Source organism: Erithacus rubecula, assembly GCF_903797595.1.
Source record: "Erithacus rubecula genome assembly, chromosome: 2".
Lineage (NCBI taxonomy): Eukaryota > Metazoa > Chordata > Aves > Passeriformes > Muscicapidae > Erithacus > Erithacus rubecula.
The window spans coordinates 42,245,506-42,266,491 of record NC_136685.1 but is presented as its reverse complement, the minus strand read 5'-3'; the positions used below and the strand labels follow the sequence as shown (position 1 = coordinate 42,266,491).

The 20,986-nt window shown below is 41.1% G+C and overlaps 2 protein-coding genes across 2 annotated transcripts in view; both read right to left on the bottom strand.

Annotated features, from left to right (window-relative positions):
* The window catches only part of QRSL1 (glutaminyl-tRNA amidotransferase subunit QRSL1), a gene marked incomplete at its 5' end in the record, with an annotated part of 82,494 nt that extends 63,771 nt beyond the window's left edge, over window positions 1-18,723 (bottom strand). Inside the window, one exon of the mRNA XM_079298715.1 lies at window positions 18,720-18,723. The remainder of the gene's footprint in view (window positions 1-18,719) is intronic.
* The window catches only part of CRYBG1 (crystallin beta-gamma domain containing 1), a 48,799-nt gene that overhangs the window by 24,829 nt on the left and 2,984 nt on the right, over window positions 1-20,986 (bottom strand). The window contains exons 2-8 of the mRNA XM_079298694.1: window positions 15,880-17,369; window positions 8,851-10,303; window positions 8,596-8,772; window positions 6,097-6,144; window positions 5,864-5,982; window positions 4,390-4,552; window positions 3,306-3,445 (exon numbers count right to left, since the gene is read on the bottom strand). Of these exons, the coding sequence (XP_079154820.1) occupies window positions 3,306-3,445; window positions 4,390-4,552; window positions 5,864-5,982; window positions 6,097-6,144; window positions 8,596-8,772; window positions 8,851-10,303; window positions 15,880-17,369 (3,590 nt within the window). The remainder of the gene's footprint in view (window positions 1-3,305; window positions 3,446-4,389; window positions 4,553-5,863; window positions 5,983-6,096; window positions 6,145-8,595; window positions 8,773-8,850; window positions 10,304-15,879; window positions 17,370-20,986) is intronic.

Sequence of the window (20,986 nt, the reverse complement as noted above, 5' to 3'; positions counted from 1 at the left end):
TAAACCTTACTAGTATTTGATGCAAAATCTGCTCAATAAAAAAGTTCTAACCTTATGTTGTTTACTAAAATACAGAAAAATCTGACAACTCCTTAGAAATCTATGTCCTTGCAGCTTGTTTCTGCTAATAAATCCACTTTGAAAGACATAACTTTGAGAATTCTTGATAGGGGCAGCAAAAAATAGTTTCTCAAAGCTTTTTAAAGAAGAATCTTAGCCAGTCATCATTTGCTGGAAACAAAGATATCTGATATACTGCTGATATCTGCATAAGGATGTCAGAGAATTTCTTTAATTTAAATGTGCTGATCTCAGAGAAGTGCAGTGTGGAGCAGTGTGGAGCAGTGTGGAGCACAGCAACATCTTTTGCAGCCAACCCTTTACTTGTGTAAGTACCATAATGCATAAATCTGGTAATACCAAAGAGATTAAAATAATCCATCACTCTGTCACACATTAAAGGGAGATTCCAAGCTAACATAAACTGGCACAAACTGGTATCATTCCATTGTAGACACATGGCTCCAAGAAATAAGCAAGGTGCTTTAGTTTCATTAGTGTCTGTAGCTGCATGTTTGATATATTGAGTGCCCTGTATTCACACCACTCAGTAAGCCATTGGCTTGTGGCTGGTCACACGTGGTATTTCCAAGGGCTCCATACTGGGGTAAATTCTGCTTAATATCTTAATATTAATGATTTGCATGAGGGGATTTGAGTGCTCCTCAGCTGTTTTGCAGATGACAAGAATTTGGGTGGGAGTGTAGATCTGCTGAAGGGTAAAAAAGCTCTACAGAGGGATCTGGATCAATGGGCCAAGGCCAATGGGATGAGGTTCAACATGGGAAAGTGCCAGGCCACAACATCCCCAGGCAATGCTTCAGGACTGGGGAAGTGTGGCTGAAAAGTTGCTTGGCAGAAGAAGACCTGGGGGTGCTGGTCAACAGCAGTTATACACAAGCCAGCTGTGCCCAGGTAGCCAAGAAGGCCAATGGCATCCTGGCCTCCATCACCAACAGTGGGCCAGCAGGACCAAGGCAGGGACTGTCCCCCTGCACTTGGCACTGGTGATGCCACACCTCAAATCCTTTATTTCAGGATCTGTTATGGGCCCCTCACCACATAAAGGGCATTGAGGGGCTGGATTGTATCCAGAAGAGGACAATGGAGCTGGTGAAAGGTCTGGAGCACAAGTCTAGTAAGAGTGGCTGAGGGAGCTGGAGGTGTTCAGCCTGGAAAGAATGAGACTGGGGAGACCTCACTGCTCTTTACAACTCCCTTGAAAGAAGGTTTTAGCCAGGTAGTGACAGGACAAGAGGAAGTTGTCTCAAGCTGCACCTGTGGGGGTTTAGACTGGGTATTAGGAAAAACTCATTCACTGAAAGCGCTGTTAATCACTGGAACAGGCTGCCCGGAGAAGTGGTGGAGTCACAATCCCTGTAGTATTTAAATGATGTGCAGTAGAGGTGCTTAGGGACATGGTTTAGTGGTGGACTTGGCAGTGTCGGGTTAATGGTTGTACTGGATGGTCTTATAAGGCCTTTTCCAGCCTAAAGGATTCTATGACTAACTTCACTGCAAGAACTGACACACATGGAACAAGGAGAGAGTACAGTCAAAAGATAAAGGGGCATTGACTCATTTCTGTTGGCAGCTGTTAACAAACAGCAATTAAACATGAACACTGGGAAACTTTAAGATGATACAACCACACCCACATGGCAAGGTGACTCAGAATCACAGCTTCCCTCACCTGCCAATACAGTGAACTATGTCATGCTTGTAAACCAAAGGCAAAAACCCCCTAACCCTGCACATGCAAAAAAGGAGCAGCCACCTGCTAAATTTCTCATGGATGCAACTTCTTTCTACACTGGACTAACAAACAGAAAGACAGTTGAAAAATAATATATTTCACTTCCTAGTGAAAATATTAGTCTGCTTTTCTACAGGGATACAAATGCAAGAGAGAGATATTAAGATAGTAAGAGTTTATGTGGATTTAGTAAAACAATGTTGTTACACTAATGCAAAATAAAAACAACTGAGATGTGCACAGGCTCTGCCTCCTTTCTAAAAGGTTTGTGATTTTACTGGTCAGAGATCGCTTTTAAGTGAGACAAAATAAAGTGGAGACGTGGATGAAGTGAATTGACAATTAACCTCCAAATAACTTATCTGATTTAATCACTCTTGTGAGACATATAATTTGGATTGAGATTGCAGTTCACCAGAAATAACTTCCTGTCAGAGAACCAACTACTTGGACATCTTCACATTTATCCATATACCAAACTGCTTCACTTTTTTCCCCACAAATCAAGGTGTAAATATTTACTCAGATAAAATACCCTTTACCTAACAACAAAAATGTCCATATATCATGTGGTAGATGTGAAAAATCTTTACAGCAGTATGTAGCACCCACCTTCAGCTGGGCAGTTTTTGATAGTTATACTACTTGAGGCAAGGCAAGTGCTATCAGTGCCCAAACATAAGAGCTAACAACCAAGGTCTGTACACCCTGTAAGAAGTTCTGCAGGATGAAAGTGGCCCCAGTCTCACTTTTTCTGAAAGAAGCCTCTCTCTCCTGCATACTTTTCCCAGTACAACTTTGAAGCATGTTTTCTATAACAATTTACAAGTTTATTTATTAAGCCATGAAAACTAATATTGGTACAGTACCTGGATTCCTCCTCAGAGGTCTCCTTTCTCATAAAAGCTTGCTTGGCTCACAATACTACCCTCCTAGCTCAGATGGCCAGATATTTTCAGGTGACATAATGTATTTCTATTAAACATCACCATAAAACCCCAAATCAAAATGCACTGGGAAATACAAGAATGTCATGTAGAAACTCTCTAAAGCATTAAATCTTAGTTTATAACAGAAGGACATAAAAAAATATCTTCTTTTAGTAGGATGATTTCAAGTTTAGAAGAAAGGAAGTGGGAAATGTGGTCTTACTATAACAGCTCATTCCCCACCCTCACTTACGGTAAATTTGCCTGAATAAGAAAAAGCAAGAGAGGCAAACTCTTATTCCTTGGCTACAAATACACAAGGGTTATTCAGTATTTACTACACACAAGCAGAAGAAAATCTAGCTCTAACAAAACATTGTAGGTCAGACTCCCCAAGAGTAAAGCATTACAGTGATGTACTAACACTGCTGTCAACAAATACTGCCAAAATATAGGACTAGAATAAATATAGCCTGCTCACAAGTTTGACAGGTATAACCAATAGTTTAAAGCAAATTCCTTTCATTGCACTACACATTCATACAGAGCTATATACTTACATGCCCCAATGTACTTTAATAGAACAAGTCTTCTGAGTGGTTCCAAACACCCCTGTTTCTTCAGTGTCATCAAAAAAGGAAGTCACGATTCCTAACCCTTCAGGCTCTGTATACAAATCAATTCGGCAAACCCTGTAATCCTGAAAAATGAAGATCGCCATAATCACATGATCTGTGCTCTGAGTTCTGTAATTACTGTGCATAACTAAATCAGTTTTGAAACACCTGTTTATTTTAAATTGTTTCCCCCCTTGTCAATTACTACTGCTATTAGGTGTCTATAATAAAAGTATAGCTAAGCCAGTTTGCCTGTCTCTGAACCAAGACAGTCAGTCAATCTCTAACCAGTATTTACACTGTTTACTTTCTGCCATCTAGGCAGGAATGCACCTTCTTTCATCAGTTTACATCTCCTCTAGCAAATTAAATCCCAAGATAACACCAAACAAGCCATCCTTGAAGAGAACTGCAACTTAAACAAGAATTGTAGTTACAAGCAATATATATTCCTCCTTTTTCCTTTCCTAGTCAAATAACTTTATAACTTGTGCTTGTTTTGACAACCTGCAACTACAACTACTTAATGGTAGGTTAAAAGTGCATGTAGAAAGACTGTTCCATCATGAGTTAAACTCACTAGTAAGTTTGACCACACCAAGCAAACCAAAGTTGGGTGTTTGACATTGAAGTTTGTATTGAGTGCAAATTTAGTTTGTATTGTAAAAAAAAAAAAGAAAAACCTGTATTTTGAAAATAGTAAATTATTGATGGTTTTCTGGATGCTTTTCCTGAGACTGACCAGACTACAAAGCATATGCTGCATGGTAGCATTTTGATGGCTATTCTAATAAAACTCCCCAAGTTCTGTTCCTACCCTCCTTCTTCTTGATATTACCACAATCCCCATTGCACACAAGCCCCACATGCCTTTGTGATTAAACATGAAATTCAGCATGGAAGATTGTTTCATGCACTTGTAGATCATGTTACACTAGTGTCCTACTAGACCAATTATGCTCTCTATCAGTATAAAACATCACTATACATTAAGGTCTATAAAAAGTTTTTTACATATACTACTTGCCTTAACAACGTGTCTGATTGAACCAATCACTGCAGGCTCTTGAGACTTGCAGTCACCTTGTTCTTCAGAAGTACCTGCACCCCAAATATCTGTGAGTTCCAACTCTCCTTCTTCCAGTGGAATAGAGGGGCCTTCATAATTTGGTTTCTCATAGAGTATCCAGCTTTAAATAAATTTTTAAAAAATCTAATTTTTCATGGTTCTTTATCAAGTATGATTTGCAAAAATCATGTTCCCACTTAACAAATCCTTTCATACACAATACTGTTTTCAAACCCTGCCATTTCCCCAATACAGCTTATTCACCCAACACTGCTGAAACAAGTCTCTGTGATACCTTTAAAAACAGTGATAAAAACAAAGATGCCTACTGCTGAATTGTACTCTCACAAAAAAACTCCTCCACCTTTCTAAATTGATAAATTGGGGCAGCAAAGACTACTGTGTCTGAGTACCAGACTTTGTCTGAGACACTAATCAGAACTCATTTGTACATCAGAAAACAATGACACTGCAGACTGCTGCATCACGTATAAACAGACAAGTTGCTTGGATCCTGTGAACATGGTGGAGTTCCATAGGAGCTGGTGTAGATGTGCCAGAGGATAAGACTGCTCAGAAGACTACTTCATTTTTAACAGCAGATTGGAATATATAACTAAATAAGAACTGTATCCATATGCAAATACAAACCCTTCACTCACTTTAATGGAAGGAGGAAAAAAAACCCCAAACCCAGTCCCTCTAGACCATGCTAGAATGACAACCCAGTTTACAGAGATCAAAAGGTTTTTATTCCACTTTTCTGAAGCTAAACAGCAATCAGTTTGGTTCCCAGTACCTCCTGCTGCAGCTAGCCCTTGTGTCTGCAGCTTACTATCAGATAATTATTTTTGAGAACCTGCTATTTGACTGCATTATAGCCTGACCACAGTATAACTTGCCATGCTAGCCACACTACTAATGGCCCTTCTGTTGACGCTATGAAGAAAGCAGGAGATGAACTTGTTTTGAATTACTCTTGGGCAATATAGCTTTTGGAGCAAAATCCCTCCTTTTGTCAGAGAAACAGTCAATTATTTCTGCTGCACCATCTTATTCCTTTGGTCATGAAATAATCATGTAGGACCTGGCTTTAAACTTATTTGCTAGCCCTTTTAGCCCAATCCAAATACTATGCAAGAATTCTTAATGACCAGAGGAGTTGAAGGGCAAAATAGGTGGACAGAATCTGTCATTTCATCCCACACCTATGCCCAGTGAAATCTTGCACCCTGTCAGATGGCAACACTCACTCAATGAGTCAGCAAAATAGGTTTTCCAGCTCAGAACTTCCTGCTGCAGAGGTAAAATTACCTATTTCTTGCTCACAGTTGTTCATGTTAATTGCCTTTTAACAAAGCAGACTTAATGTGAATCATATGCCAGTTCTGTTTCAAAACATTTCTGGATAGAGTAAAAATTTATCTCTTACCATCCTCTGATGACTTTAATTAAAATTGTTGGTGATAGAACCCAAGAACTGCAATCTGGAACATCGTGGAAAACTTCAATGCCATCTTTTTGACAGTCTGAGTCACAGTATATCACTAGCTGTATTTAAAAAAACCCAACAAAACAGATAAAACACATCAATAACATATAGTTCTATTCTTCCTAAGCTTTAAAAATAGAAAAGAACAGTAAAACTATTAAAATTCATCTTACCTTGCCAGGTCTGGGATTGATTTTACTTTGTCCATTTCTTGGAAGTGTCTAATAGACAGTGAGAAGAGAAAAATCACAAAAAAACCCCACAAAAATCAAAAACATTTTTAATAAAGATACTTAGCTATAAAAAAGGGTTAGTAGAACAAAATAAAAACTACTCTGAACAGCAAAAGCTGGTAACCTTTCAACTATACCTACATACCCCCCTTCAATCTCTACTTCCCCTTGCAGAGCAATATTTTGTCACAATTGTATAAATTTATACACTTTTTAAAAATTCTGAATTATCATCTCACTGAAGTCTACTAACCTCAGATTTTAAATGCTTTAATATCATCCTGATTAGCTTCCTATATATGCCAGGAGTTCAATACCAAGAGATTACTTTAAAAATTGCTACAGATAAAGTACATGCTGTACGATGATAAAGATGAGTTTAAATGTCTAAAAATATCAAGCCATAAGACACAATGTATTTTGAAGGAATATATGAAAATACTGAGGATGCAGGATGGCACACACATGCATGAGCTAACTAGCATAATCAATTTTGTGATTAACACCTTATAACAGGTTTCCTCAAAGACTGTGAACTAAGTGATAAAACTAAAAATATTCAGAACATGTAAAACACACTGAGGTATATAACATCTAAAACAATGTTGAAGTCAGCACAAAACTGTAGGATATAGAATATATGAGAAAGCTGTGGTTGCATTGTGTCATCTTCAAACAAATAAATAAAGCAAGTATTGCAATTAAGTATTTGGTTTCCTAGCAAGAACAGGAGTGCTCTTTCTGGGACAGGGTCCTGCTCTTCTAGGAATTATTCAAAAACAAAAAGACCAAACCAGATCCTTCCCCTAAATAGGTAACCAGCAACACGTGCAAGGAATTAAAGAGAACATAGTAGTTAACATACTGAGCAGGCAGTGGTCTCAAGACAGCTCTTAGCCACCACCAGGTTTCTGTAGGCATCATCAAGGCATGTTGAAGCACGACTGGTTTTTTAGCCTGCGCTTCAATTCCAGTTAAAACTTGTTCTGCGTTTTGAGGAATGCCAAAGTCATTGTTTGGGGCTGCCCTTGCTCTTTCCTTCACATTACCCACTAGCCATTGCATCATCATTTTCTTAGTCAGTGGAAGATGCACAGCAGGTACACCTCACAGAAACATTTTTGATTCCTAACTTGAGCCAAACAATTTGGTCAGCAACAGTGCCACAGAAATCCAGAAACCCTTTGAAGTCTAAAGAGATTCTCTCAAGTGCAGTCACAGGTATGTACACACTCCACTGCTGTATCAGGCCTACACACACTACTGCAAAATTGGAACCCACTCAAGAACAACAGTTTAAGTAGCAAAGACCAAACTAAGACAGTACTGATATTTAGCTTTAAATTCCAGTTTTTAAATCCAAGCAGGACCATCACAGTAAAAAAAGACTCTTTAACTGGTAACATAAATCTACACTACTGTAAGTAATCCCCCTAATTTTCATCACCACTCTAATTAACAAAACTTCCCACAAGAGAAGAACCTACATTCTCAAAACTGCAAGGTACCATGGATGGCTGTCTCCTGCAAGGTACAAAGAAAGGAGCTAATTCTGCTACCCCACTCCTTTTACATAGCACATAACCATTAATTTCAGAAAGTATTTCTCAAACTTCTTACATGCTGCAATTCCACAGGTCACACTCATGTGGCTATTAAACTTTAGAAAACATATTTCTTCCCATGGTTCTTCAATCTTCTGATTAAAGTTTTCCTCTCGGGTCACAATAACAGCTTACATTAACAGAAATAGCAAATACTACAGGACATTGGTTCATTATTTTAAAAATAGAAATTACAAATATATTCCATATGAAAGTTGCTTAGAGGGAAAAACACAGGTCTGTCTTAAGCCATGAAGAACAGATGTTTGTAATAAGACCTAGGGTCAGCCCTCCACTGTACCAGCACTTTCAATAATCACTACTATCCGGTTATTAAAGTATTCTTAAAGAATATACATTTTTCTGCCAATGCACAGGAATACAACAGAGGGCTAAAATAAAATAAAAAAAATTGCTCTGTTACTTATTTAACTGTACAATTGCTGAATGTCTTGTTGGAAGAGAAGAGAGATTACTTCAACAGAAGTTTTCTGAAGTTCACAGAAAGCATTCTACCAATTTGCAATAAAAAATTAATGTTAGCATAAGATTTGTTTTAATATAATACAAAATCAATTATGAAGACATATTAAAAAAATGCTTTCCATTCATATTTGCAGAAAGTCTCAAAATAAAGACCCCTTAGTCATGTTGATAGATGTCATCTCACTCTCATTTTTAGAAAAAACAGGTACCATACCTAAGTTCACCTCAATGTATTTGTAATCCATATATATCCCAAAGAGGGGAAACAAAACAATGTATGCACATTGTCTATCAAAAACATAAAAGCTGGATAATTTTGCAGGCAGCTTTTTAAAAACACAATACTTACATCCACATCTAATAAACCAGGGGGGACATTTGATTCATATCTGCTTGTTCCTAACCAGCTCGAAAAATTTTTCTCAAGGTTGCCATAGTTGGGCATTTGCAAACTTAGCTCTTTTTTGGCACTATCTGCTTGCAGGTACTTCTCCACAAAACTTGGAAACTTCATATCTGAAAGAGACTGAATTGCAAAATCAAAATTAACACTCATTCAACAGGCAGACAAACATTGTTTCATTTCCTGAATGATCTTTATTACCTCAGATTTTTGAGGCATGATGAATGGCCCAGAAACATCCTGTTGTAAAGGAGGCATCCCTGAGGAGTCAGTTGCAAAAGCTGTTGTGTTATTTACTGAAGTGACAGAAGGGCTAAAAAACTTTTCTTTAACAGACAGCAAGCTTGAGAAGAGGGAGCTTTTTTCAAGTCGTGATCTCTTAATTTCACCATCTGTACAATCAATGTTCTCTTTCCCATTTATTTCGTGAGGAAAGGCAGGTTCCTCTCTACATGACTGCAGAGCTTTGAATATTATACTTTGCTCTGTTGATGCACGCTTGGGTCTGACTTTGGCTATTGTTTCCAGGCTTTGCATTTTAATTTGTTGTGTTGGTAACAGATCCTGTGTTTTTTCCCTCCTCAGTCCCAAACCAAAAGTAAATACACTAGGATCAAATACTTTCTCTAAGTTGTCTTCATGAATGGGAGGCATTGCAAAGTGGGGTGCTGGAGACTTCGGAAGCTTTGACCTCTTCTTTTTCTGGGGTAAGCAAACTGAGCTGTCTAAGTTTTTTATAGTTTCAGCAAACTTCTTCATGTCAGATGGGGAATCAAAAATGCTGTCATCTTCAGCAGAGCCATTGCAGGTTTGGCCTGGGCTCTTTTGTGTATCGGTGTTGTGCTCTGATTCCAACATACTGTCTTGACTGCTGTCATCGTACTGCAGTGCTGCAAAGTCCAAATCTCCTGGCTTTACCTTTTTATCTCCATTTTCCATATTCTTAAATTCTGATCTGGAAACCTGATGAGATGGTAGAGGATATTTATCATTACTGCAAGGTGATAATGTCTCTGTGTTTGGCAGCACTTTTTCTTCGTTTCTATGGAATTCTGAGCTTGTGTAATTTCTTTGGTAGAAAAGATCTTGAGTATTTTCACTTTTAACAGGTGAGTGCAAAGGCAGTTTAAAAGGTGAACTTTCTTTCTTTGCTGTGGTTAATTCTGGTTCTGGTTGCTTCAGAGAGACACTACCACCATCGCTTTTGCTACTTTGGTTAAAAAGGGAAATTGCAGCTTTTACTTTAAGTTCTGTTGTCTTCCCAATATCATCACAAGAGGCAAAGCTTTCTTCATTTTTGCCTTTTAACTCTGCAGTGCTTTCTTTCTCCAGTGTGCCATTCTCAAATAACTTCTGGCGACTGCTTTGCTTATATAGTGTTTTATCAGGCTGTTCATTTTCTTTAGATTGTTTTCCAAATTTAAGCTTTGCTCTGCCAACGAATGTGCTTGGTACAGCACTATTTTTTGAAGCGGGGATGTCAGTAGGCCTCTGGCTCTGGTTAGCACATTTGTTTTCAAACAAGGAAATTTTGTTGGCAATGTTGCTGTTAGTTTTATTAACTGGTTTTTCAAGTGTCTCCTGCTCACTTTCTAAACTGTCTTGATTTGTAGGTGTTTTAAAATTCAGCTCTATGTTCTTCGGTTTGGCTGGACTAGAGGAGGCAAAGAGACACAGAGTGACATCTTTAATTAATCTTGAACAGGCTTGTAACAATTTTCAGAACAATAAAATGTAGAATTATAAACCATACACTTAGTTTAAATTTTGATATCTCAAAAGGAATCAACTAAAAGGGGAGTAACGATATGGATTTAAAAAATGAGATACTAAATAAGTGTATATTTCAAAAGTACTTATCTCTTTAAGGTTAGTGAAACAAACACAGCAGCCTACAGCATCTGCAATTGAGGCAGAGAACTCAACTACTTATGACTGACAGACATTAATATTTAGTAGTGAATAGGCAGAATAAATTATAAACATGCAATTCCCTACAGAGTTTAGAAAACAAATCCCAATTCATTAAGGTGATAATGAGTTGGTTAACATTTGCATATTCTCTCCAATGAGTTTTGAAGACATCTGCACCTACACTGCAGAAGCAACCTCAAATTGAGTGAAAGAACTCTTCCACTCTCATGAGTGCTTGCAGAAAATGTTAGCTGTCCCCGAGCACTGCATCACCACCTTAGCTAAGCAAACACCACATCTTCCACTTCCTTCAGGCAAACTTAGCTAACAATTTAAATTGTGTAAACTAAGCCTAATAATTTTACAAGAATTGAATTTGGAATCAAAACTTTTCTATCAGAGTGGACAGAAAAGCATGTACAAATACATGCACACAGTACTCCTGAAGATGCACAGCTAAGTGTTTCAAGCTTTTTTCTCTCCATACCTACAACCAGGAAAATTTATTTGTCCATGTAACTTGCTACTGTATACTGTACACTATGAACAGCTGTGAAGATGCAAGGCAGATGGCTTCAAAATTTATCAGTCAGACCTAAGGAGTGTCACGGAGCCCACCATCACCTCAAAGACAGTCCTGTTCTCCAAAGGGGAATCTGGGGGACACTCAGAAGTAGGAAAACAGGTAGAAACTGCCCTACATGAAACCTGACAAAGGTGAGAGATATAAAGAAAACAGCTTGCAGCAGTCTCCAGGGTCCCAAATGCTCTACCAATCAATGGTATTTAACTGCTTTCCTCTTTTTCTAACCTACAAAAATTGTGCTCACTAAGTTCTCAGGCAGTTCTTTAGCCCAAGAAAGAGGTGTGAGATACAGGAACAACCCAAAAATTGAGATCCTTTCCTCTCTTCCTCAAGTGATCCATGCCAAATATGAAATTAAGCCTTCCTAATGCAAGACTCTCCATTGTACAAACTTTTTTCTTGGGAATACCATGAGGAACAAACTAAGTGAAATAACAGGAGGATTCAAAAATTTTTACCTTCAAATCAATACAGAGAGAAGACTATTAAGAGGCTGCAACGAATCTTAAAAGATCATTTAGCCCCTACTCCCCTGCCATGGGCAGGGACATCTCCCATTAGACCAAGTTTCTCAAGCCTCATCCAGCCTGGCTTTGAACACTGCCAGCATTGGGGCATCCTCAATCTCCCCAGGCAACCTTTTGTAGTGTCTCTCCACCCTCACAGTAAGAAGTTTCTTCCTAATATCCAACATAAATTTCCCATCTCTCAGTTTGTATCCAGCACTCCTTGTCCTATCGCTACAGTTCCTGGCAGAGTCCCATTTCAGCTTCCCTGTAGATCCCCCCTTCTGATACTGGAAGGTTTTTATGAGGTCTCCATGCAACCTTCTGTTCTCTGAGAAGTCCTGACTCTCTCAGCCTGTCTCCATAGGGAAGGTGCTCCAGTCCTCTTATCATCTTTGTGGCCTCCTCTGGATTTGCTCCAACAGTTCCACATCCTTCTTATCATCATATCATTTCAGAGAAGCCTTCCCAACATTACTTCCTGTAACTACCAACCTGTTCAAGCTGATTCACAACTGAAAGGCTCTTATGAAGAATGCATGATCAATAAAAGAGGAAATGGCAAACTTAAAATCCACTGGCCATACTTCAGATAGGTGCTAATAAAACACACTTGGAAAATGTAAGGAAAAACAAAAAAACAAAGTGTTCCTGAAAGAAGGAAGGTATGAAGGAACTATCATACAGCATAAAATTAAATAGATTGAGGCACTGCTTTTCATTTGAACTGCAACTGTTTTTTCCTAAATTTTCAAAAGTTAAATTATTCTGTGACTTTTCTCTTTGGAAAAAGAATACGAGTTGCAAGGGACCTCTAAAGATCAGGTAGCCCAATTTCCTACTCAAAACAGGGTCAGCTTCAAAGTTAGATCAAGCTCCTGGAGGCTTTGCCTGACCAAGTTTTGAATAACTTCAAGGGTAAATACTTCACAACCTTCCCAGTGAAGCACTGAAGCAGGGTGGCCAGTGCAGCTTTGAATTATTTTTGCCTTATATCCCATTAAAACTTTGCTGTTACAACTTGACCTGCTGGCTATGCTCCTGCCTATGAAGCACAGTACAGGTTTAGCCTTCACCTGGTACAATGATGCACTACTGACATGTGCTGAATTTCCTGCTCACCAGGACCTTTTATATCCTTTTCTGATTAGAAAAAATTGTACTTATCCTTTTCTTTTACCTGCATTTTCAAGAGGTGGCACTAATGGCCCAATTATCTAAAATTCATTCCCATACCCCCTTTTTTCAGCCTGTCACTTGCAATACTACATGCATTTATTTCAACATAACAACATGTATCTTCCCCATAAAATCCGTGTCTCTCTGTATGCCCTGACACAAGCAAGCTTAATGGCTAACAGTGATACTTATCAGCCACACCTAAAACCTATTTTAAATTAAGAGCTCACCCCTCAAAGGTATAGTTTCAAGCTTTGCAAATGTATGCAGAAACAACCACTCCAACACTTTGTATTCCCCAGTATTTCTGCACAGCAGCAGCAGCCAAAGAACATCAGAAAGCTCAGCCCTGAAGCTCCACTCATTACAGCTGGCCTCCTCTAATCTTTTCATTACACTTTTTTCTACACTATGAAATACTGATTTTAAATTCAGCCAAAAGATGCACTTCATTGCAAGAACTGAGTTTCTAAGCTTGTTTAAAAGATGTTGTTTGAGTATCCTTTAAGCCTCTCATCTCATATGGGGAAAAATCTTAACAGTACAAATGATTTTCCACAAACAGTCCAGTGTGACTGATTCTTACTACTCATCCCTGATCTGCAACGCCAGAAACAAGCAGGCACAAGAGAAATACCAATGTCCTTCTCTTTGGCTACACCTTGCAGCTAAACTGTGGAAGCAAGCAGTTAAACCTCTCCCAACAGTCAGAAATGGAAGGTGAGTCATATGTCAAGCATGCAACTGGTGCCAAAAACACACTGATGCCAAAATATCAGATTGAGGTGAGCAAAGAAAAATGGCATGGGAAAAGAGAAGAATAATTCAACAAGTGAGCTTAAATATAAAGGCAACTACAAAACCATGTCTGAACATAAAGTATGACAACTGAAGCCAAGTTTTCTGCTAAGCACATCAAAGTAACTACTGCCTCAGCTTTTATTTGCCAATGAAGATTTACCATCAACCTCATTTTAGTCTCAAATCTGATAGATTTCCCTTTCAAAAGCTAGAAGCAGAGTATGCTGTGACTTTCAAGTTATCCAGTACAGGAAGATAAATGGAGAAAAGAGGAAAAATGCTACCTTTATTTACGGGCAACTCACATTTCTGGAGGTGATTGGAGAAACTGACCTGTTTTGAAATTGTCTCACAAGAAATTTGATTCCCAGAACTAGCACAATGTCATTAGTAAGAGACACCATGCATTTTTAAGGAGAACTACTTGTATTTTATAAAATCCATCTTACAAGGGGCCAAGAAATTTCTAAGTAAATGGGTATTCTTCAACCAGAAAGGAAATCATGTGAACTACCTAATAATAACTTTTCTAACCTTTGAAAATGAAGAAGTTATCTGTTCAAAGGAATCACTAAACACCAAAAACACACCATCTCCTAGTAATCACCATCTTTTCCTTTCCCACTTCACAGCACCTTAATCCACGTCCAGGTTTACAGATCATATATTCTAATGAATGACCATAAACTATACCAGATCACCTGAGCATGTAACTCTGGCTAAAGAAGTGGTGCAGTGCTGTGCAATGGCAGCTATCAGATGCATCAGAAACCTTGCAGGCAACACAGCAGTCCCCACCCAGGGCTAAAGTTCCAATAGCAGAAGATAAGGCCAAGACACAATGTCACACCCCCTACAAAATGAGATGAAATAGAACTGGCTGTTTGCTCCTTAAAATTCAGTCTTTCAGACAGGACATTTGTCTGTTACTTTATGAGTACAGTAAAAGATAATTCACTGTACAGCAAGCCCAGGAGATAGAAAAAATTAAATTCAGCTGTGCAGGGGTTTATAACTTCATCATCACTAATGACAGTGACACAGAGAAAAAACAATGCAAAAGCTACCTTACCTTTGAAGCTGTAAAGATATAAAGAGTTTAAGATTTGTGATCTATATTGCAGATGGCAAAGCATCACCAAGTACAAAAATGCCACAGTTTAGCTTTCAGTACTAGCCTTTTTAAACTCAAGTTACAAATTAACAACTCAGATGTAGAGTATTACAAATTGTGCAAAGGAAATTGCTCCTGTGCTCCTCAGATGTGGGAAGCATAATTGGAAACCGAGGTGTCTCTGAAACCATCACCTTGAACCTCCACATCCCTCCAACACAAGGACAATTATGAATGTTCCATGTTCCTCAGGTGGGCCTACAGGATTCAGTGTACCCCAACACCTACAACTGAACATGCCACAACGAGGAGTGCAATAGCACACAGTACACAGCCATGACAACCAAACAACAGAAATTAATAATGCAAACAAATCATTCCCTGTGGATGAGAATGCAATACTAGCCAAGTAATCAATCACTGGTCTCATACTAGTGGTAACATGAACTTTATAAATACAGTTGCTTCTTTATAATCCTAAAGAAAGCTCTGATCACCTGTTTCTTCAAGTGTAAAATCAAAAACTGGAAACTAATATATGCATAATTCTGCAAATCAAAATTTAAATTATTCATCCTGCACATACTTAAGAAAGCAACTGTATACATTCAAATCTCAGGAGTGTGATCTATTATATCATTTGAACAATCAATTTCTGCATCGCATCCTACATTTCTTCATAAAATAATAGCAGACCTTAGGTTCTTTCATAGAAAACTTATACACATTTCTTATTCAAAAATTTTCACATACACAATCTTCAACCACATTCTGATTTGGTTACAGGGAGAAAAATTACATTAAGTTCAATGATAGATAAATTAATCTGATCCACAACGATGATGACTGAGCAGTTTTTATGTGTTAAATTATTCCATATGATGGAATTGACAAAGACATTGCCTATCCATTAAAAAAATTTAAAATGAATTATTTTTCTAGTACATATAGACTACAGTGCTTGTTAAGTGGTAGTTTTAATTATGGTAACTTTTCTTTTAAAGGCAGTTCTTAACTGAAAACAATTTAGGCAGATAACACATACACAGCCAGTGTTTCCATGGAATTCTAAACACAGATACAAGCAAAATTACAGCTACAAGGACAAGGTAAACTAGTTTTTTACTTACAGGCTGATCTTTGTTGTGACTGTTCTGGAAGCATCCAAACTCTTCAGCTTCGAGGTGTCTAAATCAGAATTTATCTGTCTTTCAGCTGACAGACACAGGTCTCCATTTTTAATCCCATCAGTATGCAAGAAAGCTTTTCCATCTGCACCATTACCATGTTTTACTGCCTTGGTATCATTTCTCCCTTCAGCAAACACCAAGGCATTGTCTTCTGTCTTAGCAGCCAAAGAAGCTTTTGGAGACTCCAAACTGTCTTCCCCAAAAGCCACAGGCGTAGCTCCCTTTTCCACTGAAGTTCTTTTTGTTACTGGGTTAGTCTCTGGTGATGCTAAAGGTTGCCTTTTTGAAGAGTAATCTTTCACCTGACCCTTCAAGCCAGTAGGGGAAATGGGTACAGTATCCGATTGATTCTTTTTATATGATCTTCTCCTTGCAGAGGTTGTGCTTGAGATTTGCTGCTTGCCCTTGTCAGCATCAGCTTTAGACGCCCCTTTGTGAGCAGATCCAACTTTTAGGTCCTGATTATTACCTGAGGAAGAGGAATTTCTTTCAGGAGTCTGTTGAAGAGACCTCACTTTTCGTTCAGGGTTTATTATCTTGTCTGAAAACACCTCAGAATGGGAATCATCCTCAAAAACAGATTCTTCTCTTGCAGTATTCTCAGCCTGGCTTTTCTCTCCATTTGAAATGTCATTAGATGACTGAGACTTTCTCCGTTTTCCAGATCTTTTACTAGCAGATTTTTTATCCATTGTGTCCAAATCACTGCAATTTTCTTCTGATATCAGAGTCACGGGTTCATTAAGGAGTTCGTCTGTTTTTCTTAGATAGATATCAACTGTTAACACTCTAGCAGAATGTGTGTGTTCACTCGCTGCAGATTCCAACTCGTATGGCAAATCCTTTGGTTTTGCATGCCCAGGCTCCTCAGACACCCACGTGTTCACAAGCTGCTTGTGACTTAAGATACTCTTCTCTAAGTCTTCACTAGACAAATTTCTCAAGCTCTGTATGAAATCTGGAGTTGTGGAATTATTTATATCTGTGACGGATTCTTTCTCCAACCCCAGAGTTTCCACATTCAGGCTGCTCTCACAGAAAGAGTTTTTAATGGTTTCGCTGCTGCCGCTCCAATCTGCTGACCACTCGCTGTCAGAAGAGACTCCCCTACTACTCCATTCTGAAATGGTGTCGTGATACAGCGGTCTTACTTCCCCACTGAAATTATATTCCTGTGCCTCGGAAACGGCACTTACGTTTCTCACTTGGTTCTGTACTTGAGGAGCTTCGTGTCCTTCTCTGAAGTGCCTACAGTACACTGCCTGTGCCCCGTGAGGAGAACCTGACCTCTCACCCTTATGATGTGAAGTGTGTTCTAGTGAACTTTTGACATTTTTCCTCTTCCCTGTACCAAACAAATTTCCAAGTCTTTCCAAAACGGGTTTCTTTTTATTTTCTTCTCTGGAAGAATCTGGAAGGTGTGAGGTGGACTAAAAAAACAAACAAACAAACAAACAAACATTTGGTTAGTGTCAAAGTTGTTTCTACAATACATTTGTTTGCTTTAGGACCACTTATAAATTAAAAGGACACAGTGAATAGAAACAAAACAGTTTATTGAACAATACTAGCTCTCAAAAAAAGAACAAGAACAACAAAACCCTTGAAAAACAATTAGGACTCCACAATGTTTCTGTATGTTTTTCCCTGCATTTGTTTACAAGTGTGCTCATCTTGCCTTAAAATGACAGCTTGTAATGTCAGATGTCCCAAGTCTCAAACTTTTGCACAATTAGTTAACGTCACCCAAAATGTCACCCAGAAAAGCATCTTGGAGCCTGCAAGATCAGGGTCAAACTTCATGGTCAAAATTTTCCTTACAAAAACAAGAGTGAGGAGTTCAACTTTCTCTTCAGAGTGGATGAGCCAGTTTTCACACTTGTGCCGGTAGAGAATAGTTTCAAAGATGTAAGTTGTCTTATAATTCATATATTTCTCATTAATGAAGTTTAGTAAATATTCGGTTTGCGTTTTGGGCTAAAAAACCCAGAACAATAAAAGCCACTGCATCACTCAGTGAGTATTACTGGGTCAAACACTGCCCTGCATTACCCTTGGTGAAATTCTGCCTTACAACTTCTAATTAACATGGTAAACAGGAAACACGCAACAGCATCGCCGAGCACACATGCATATTTGCATTTTAATACATTAGCCCTTTTTTACATGCCGGTACGATGAATACTTGTTTTGAGACGTCTATTTCAAAACACCGCGAGTATTTTCTACCCCGGCGCACCAGACCTCTGGAGGAGAGCGCGTTTCTCTCGGCAGCACGGACCCCGCTTCAGCAGTTTCCACCTTGTTTCTTGCCGCAGATGCCCGGCTCGCCTGCAGTGCCCAGCGCACTCGGAGCGCCCGGCGTGCCCCAGCGCCCAGGGCGGGCTGCCGCTGAAGCCCCCGCGCAGCCCCGCGGCCGCCGATCCCCTCCCCGCAGGTACGGCTGCGGAGAACCGGCCCGGCACCACCCCACCGGAGGAGTCACAGCGCCCGTCCCGCGCGTTACCGGGAGGGTGAATCCGCCCGAGGCTGCCGCTGTCCTTCCCCGTCCCAAAACGGGATGAGCAGGAGGAAGGTGTCGTGGCGGGCTTTACCCGCCGCGCCGCATCCTCGCCTCACCTCCCCACCGCGCCGAGCGCCCGACACTCACCGCCCGGCTCGGCTGGGCTCAGGCTGGGCTCGGCGGCCCCTGCGCCAAGCCGCCCCACGCACCCGCCGCTACCCGCGCGGTGCCCGGCGCCGGCCGTCTGTGCGCTCCGCCTCGGCCCGCCCCCGCAGCCCGCCCCGAGCCGCCGCCCCGCCGCGGGCAGCGGCTCTACCCGGCCGGGCCGCCCCTCCCGGCCGCCGAGGGAGGCGCGGCGGCAGCGCTGGACCGGCCCCCAGCGAGCGCCCCGGGGCAGCGGGAAGCGCGGGCGCCCCCGGCCACGGGCGAGGCCCTGGAGGGGGCGGCGGGGCGCGAGTGGGCGCCGCGCCCCGTACGTGCCCCAGCAGCCCGCGCTGCGGCTGCCGCCTTGTTATTGAGGGCAAAACGCCGCCCCGGGCAAAACCGACGCCCTTTGATGTTGAGGGAAAAGCACCGGGGGTTGGAGGCGGGCGGAGCGCACCGCCGCCGCCGCCCCGGCGAGCTGCAGGGCGGGCTGCCCGGCGTGAGGCGGCGCCCGGGCCGGGGCAGCGCAGCGCAGGGACAGCGGCTCGTCCCGGGCCAGGACAGGGGCAGCACAGTGCAGGGACAGCGGCTCGTCCCGGGCCGGCACGACGGCTGCGGGGCCGCGGAGCGTGTGGAGAGGCCGTGACCCGGCCGCCCCCCGATGCCGGCCGCTCGGAGGCGCCGGGAGCAAGCGTGGCGTTCCCCCAACCCCGGGAAGAGAGCGGGGGCCGGCACCCCCGTGGGACATCTGGGTTCAAAGCCCTGCGGGGAGATGAACCCGCATCTTCAGCTCGCCCCGGAGGCGCGGCTGGCTGCCGTCTGTGCCTGCCCTGCCTGGCCGCCCTGGGCCGGGACACGGCTGCGGGCGGGCGGTCGCGGCTCCCCCCTGCCCGGCGTGAGAATGACTACGTGGCCGAATGATGCCGGCGCTCTCCCCGGGCGCTCAATTAGTATTTAATGTTTAATGAATGCTCAACTAGTCCTCTTCTAATTAAGGCTTAATGACTTATATGAAGTGGAACAGCTTCAACAGGAAGGACCACGCAAGTCTCACTTCGGAGCGTCTGAGGACCAGCGCGGGGGCGGGGGAGACACCAGGTCAGCCCGCCTGCAGCTGGCCGCGGTGCCCGGCCTGCGGTGTGTCTGGCCCTTTGGCTATTGAAGAAAATAAGGGCCTTTTTTTTTTTTTTTTTTTTTTTTATGGAGTCACTTCCTCCTCCAGCTGGAAAAGTGTTAAGTTAGTTATTTTTTCTTAATCAACAGCCTACACAGTCTTGGCTCAGGAGAGACACACAGAACTTACTTAATGCCAATGAATGTGCAGCAGCAAGGCTGGCCCAAGCAAATGAAAAATACAAAAAAAACCCCATGAAAAACACAGAGACTGAACTGGGAAAGAGGTAGAGGTGACTTATACTGCAACCTAACAGAAATCCCAGAACCCTTGTCTTTGCCTCTCTTAACCAATGTCACTCATTCAACTGATAAGCAGCTGTACCGCCAACCAAGCAAGACCTGTGTCCTCACACAGTGATCTTTCACCGGTGGCCTTCAAATCTATGGTCATTACCCTAAGCTCAGGTTTTTGTATTATTGGGGTTTAGGTTTTATTAGACAGAGAAATAAATGAGAAATTTGTCTTTTTCCTCTCCCTTTGAGGACCTTTTTCAACCAGCAGAACCAAAACAATTAAGTAAAGTGCAACACTAAAGGCTGCATTAAGTTCATATATCTCAGACAGGTAAAGTGCCTTCATGATAACAAAACCAGCTATAAATTTCCCCTATCAGATGCAACAATGAATAATGCAGCCCAATTACTAATTTCTTATTCTATGCATGTATTCTATGTATTGCTATTGCTAACTAATTATAGGGAAAGGATAAGATTACAATAACGAACACTGCTATCTAAAATAAGCAAGAATATGAAATTATTACACTTAATGCAAGTTAGTAAGGAAAGATACTGATTTGTCTGAAAATTTATAATAACCAAAAGTGTGAAGAGGATGACTACATTGCTCAGACTAAAAACCGCTGGAACGGCAAAACAGGGGAAATTTAACTTCATTATGGTGTCAACCAGCATATTAATATTTGGATGGAAATAGCTGTCAGTCTTCTAAAGTAGTTGGGACTACATTATGAACCTGACCCTCATTATTACACTTGCTGTCAATCTTTTAGTTTGCAAGATTACACCTGGAAAAATAAGTTACTTGAACTGGGGATCTGGATTTCTCTCTTCCCAGCCACTGATTTTCATAAAGTCCATGGGAACTTAATTATCGTTGAGACGTCTCCCCCTTTCAAATGTAGTTTAAACTACAACCAACAAGTTCAAAAGGTGTTGAATGGAAGTGAGGAGGGACAGCCAGCCAGTCCAGTCACATAAGCC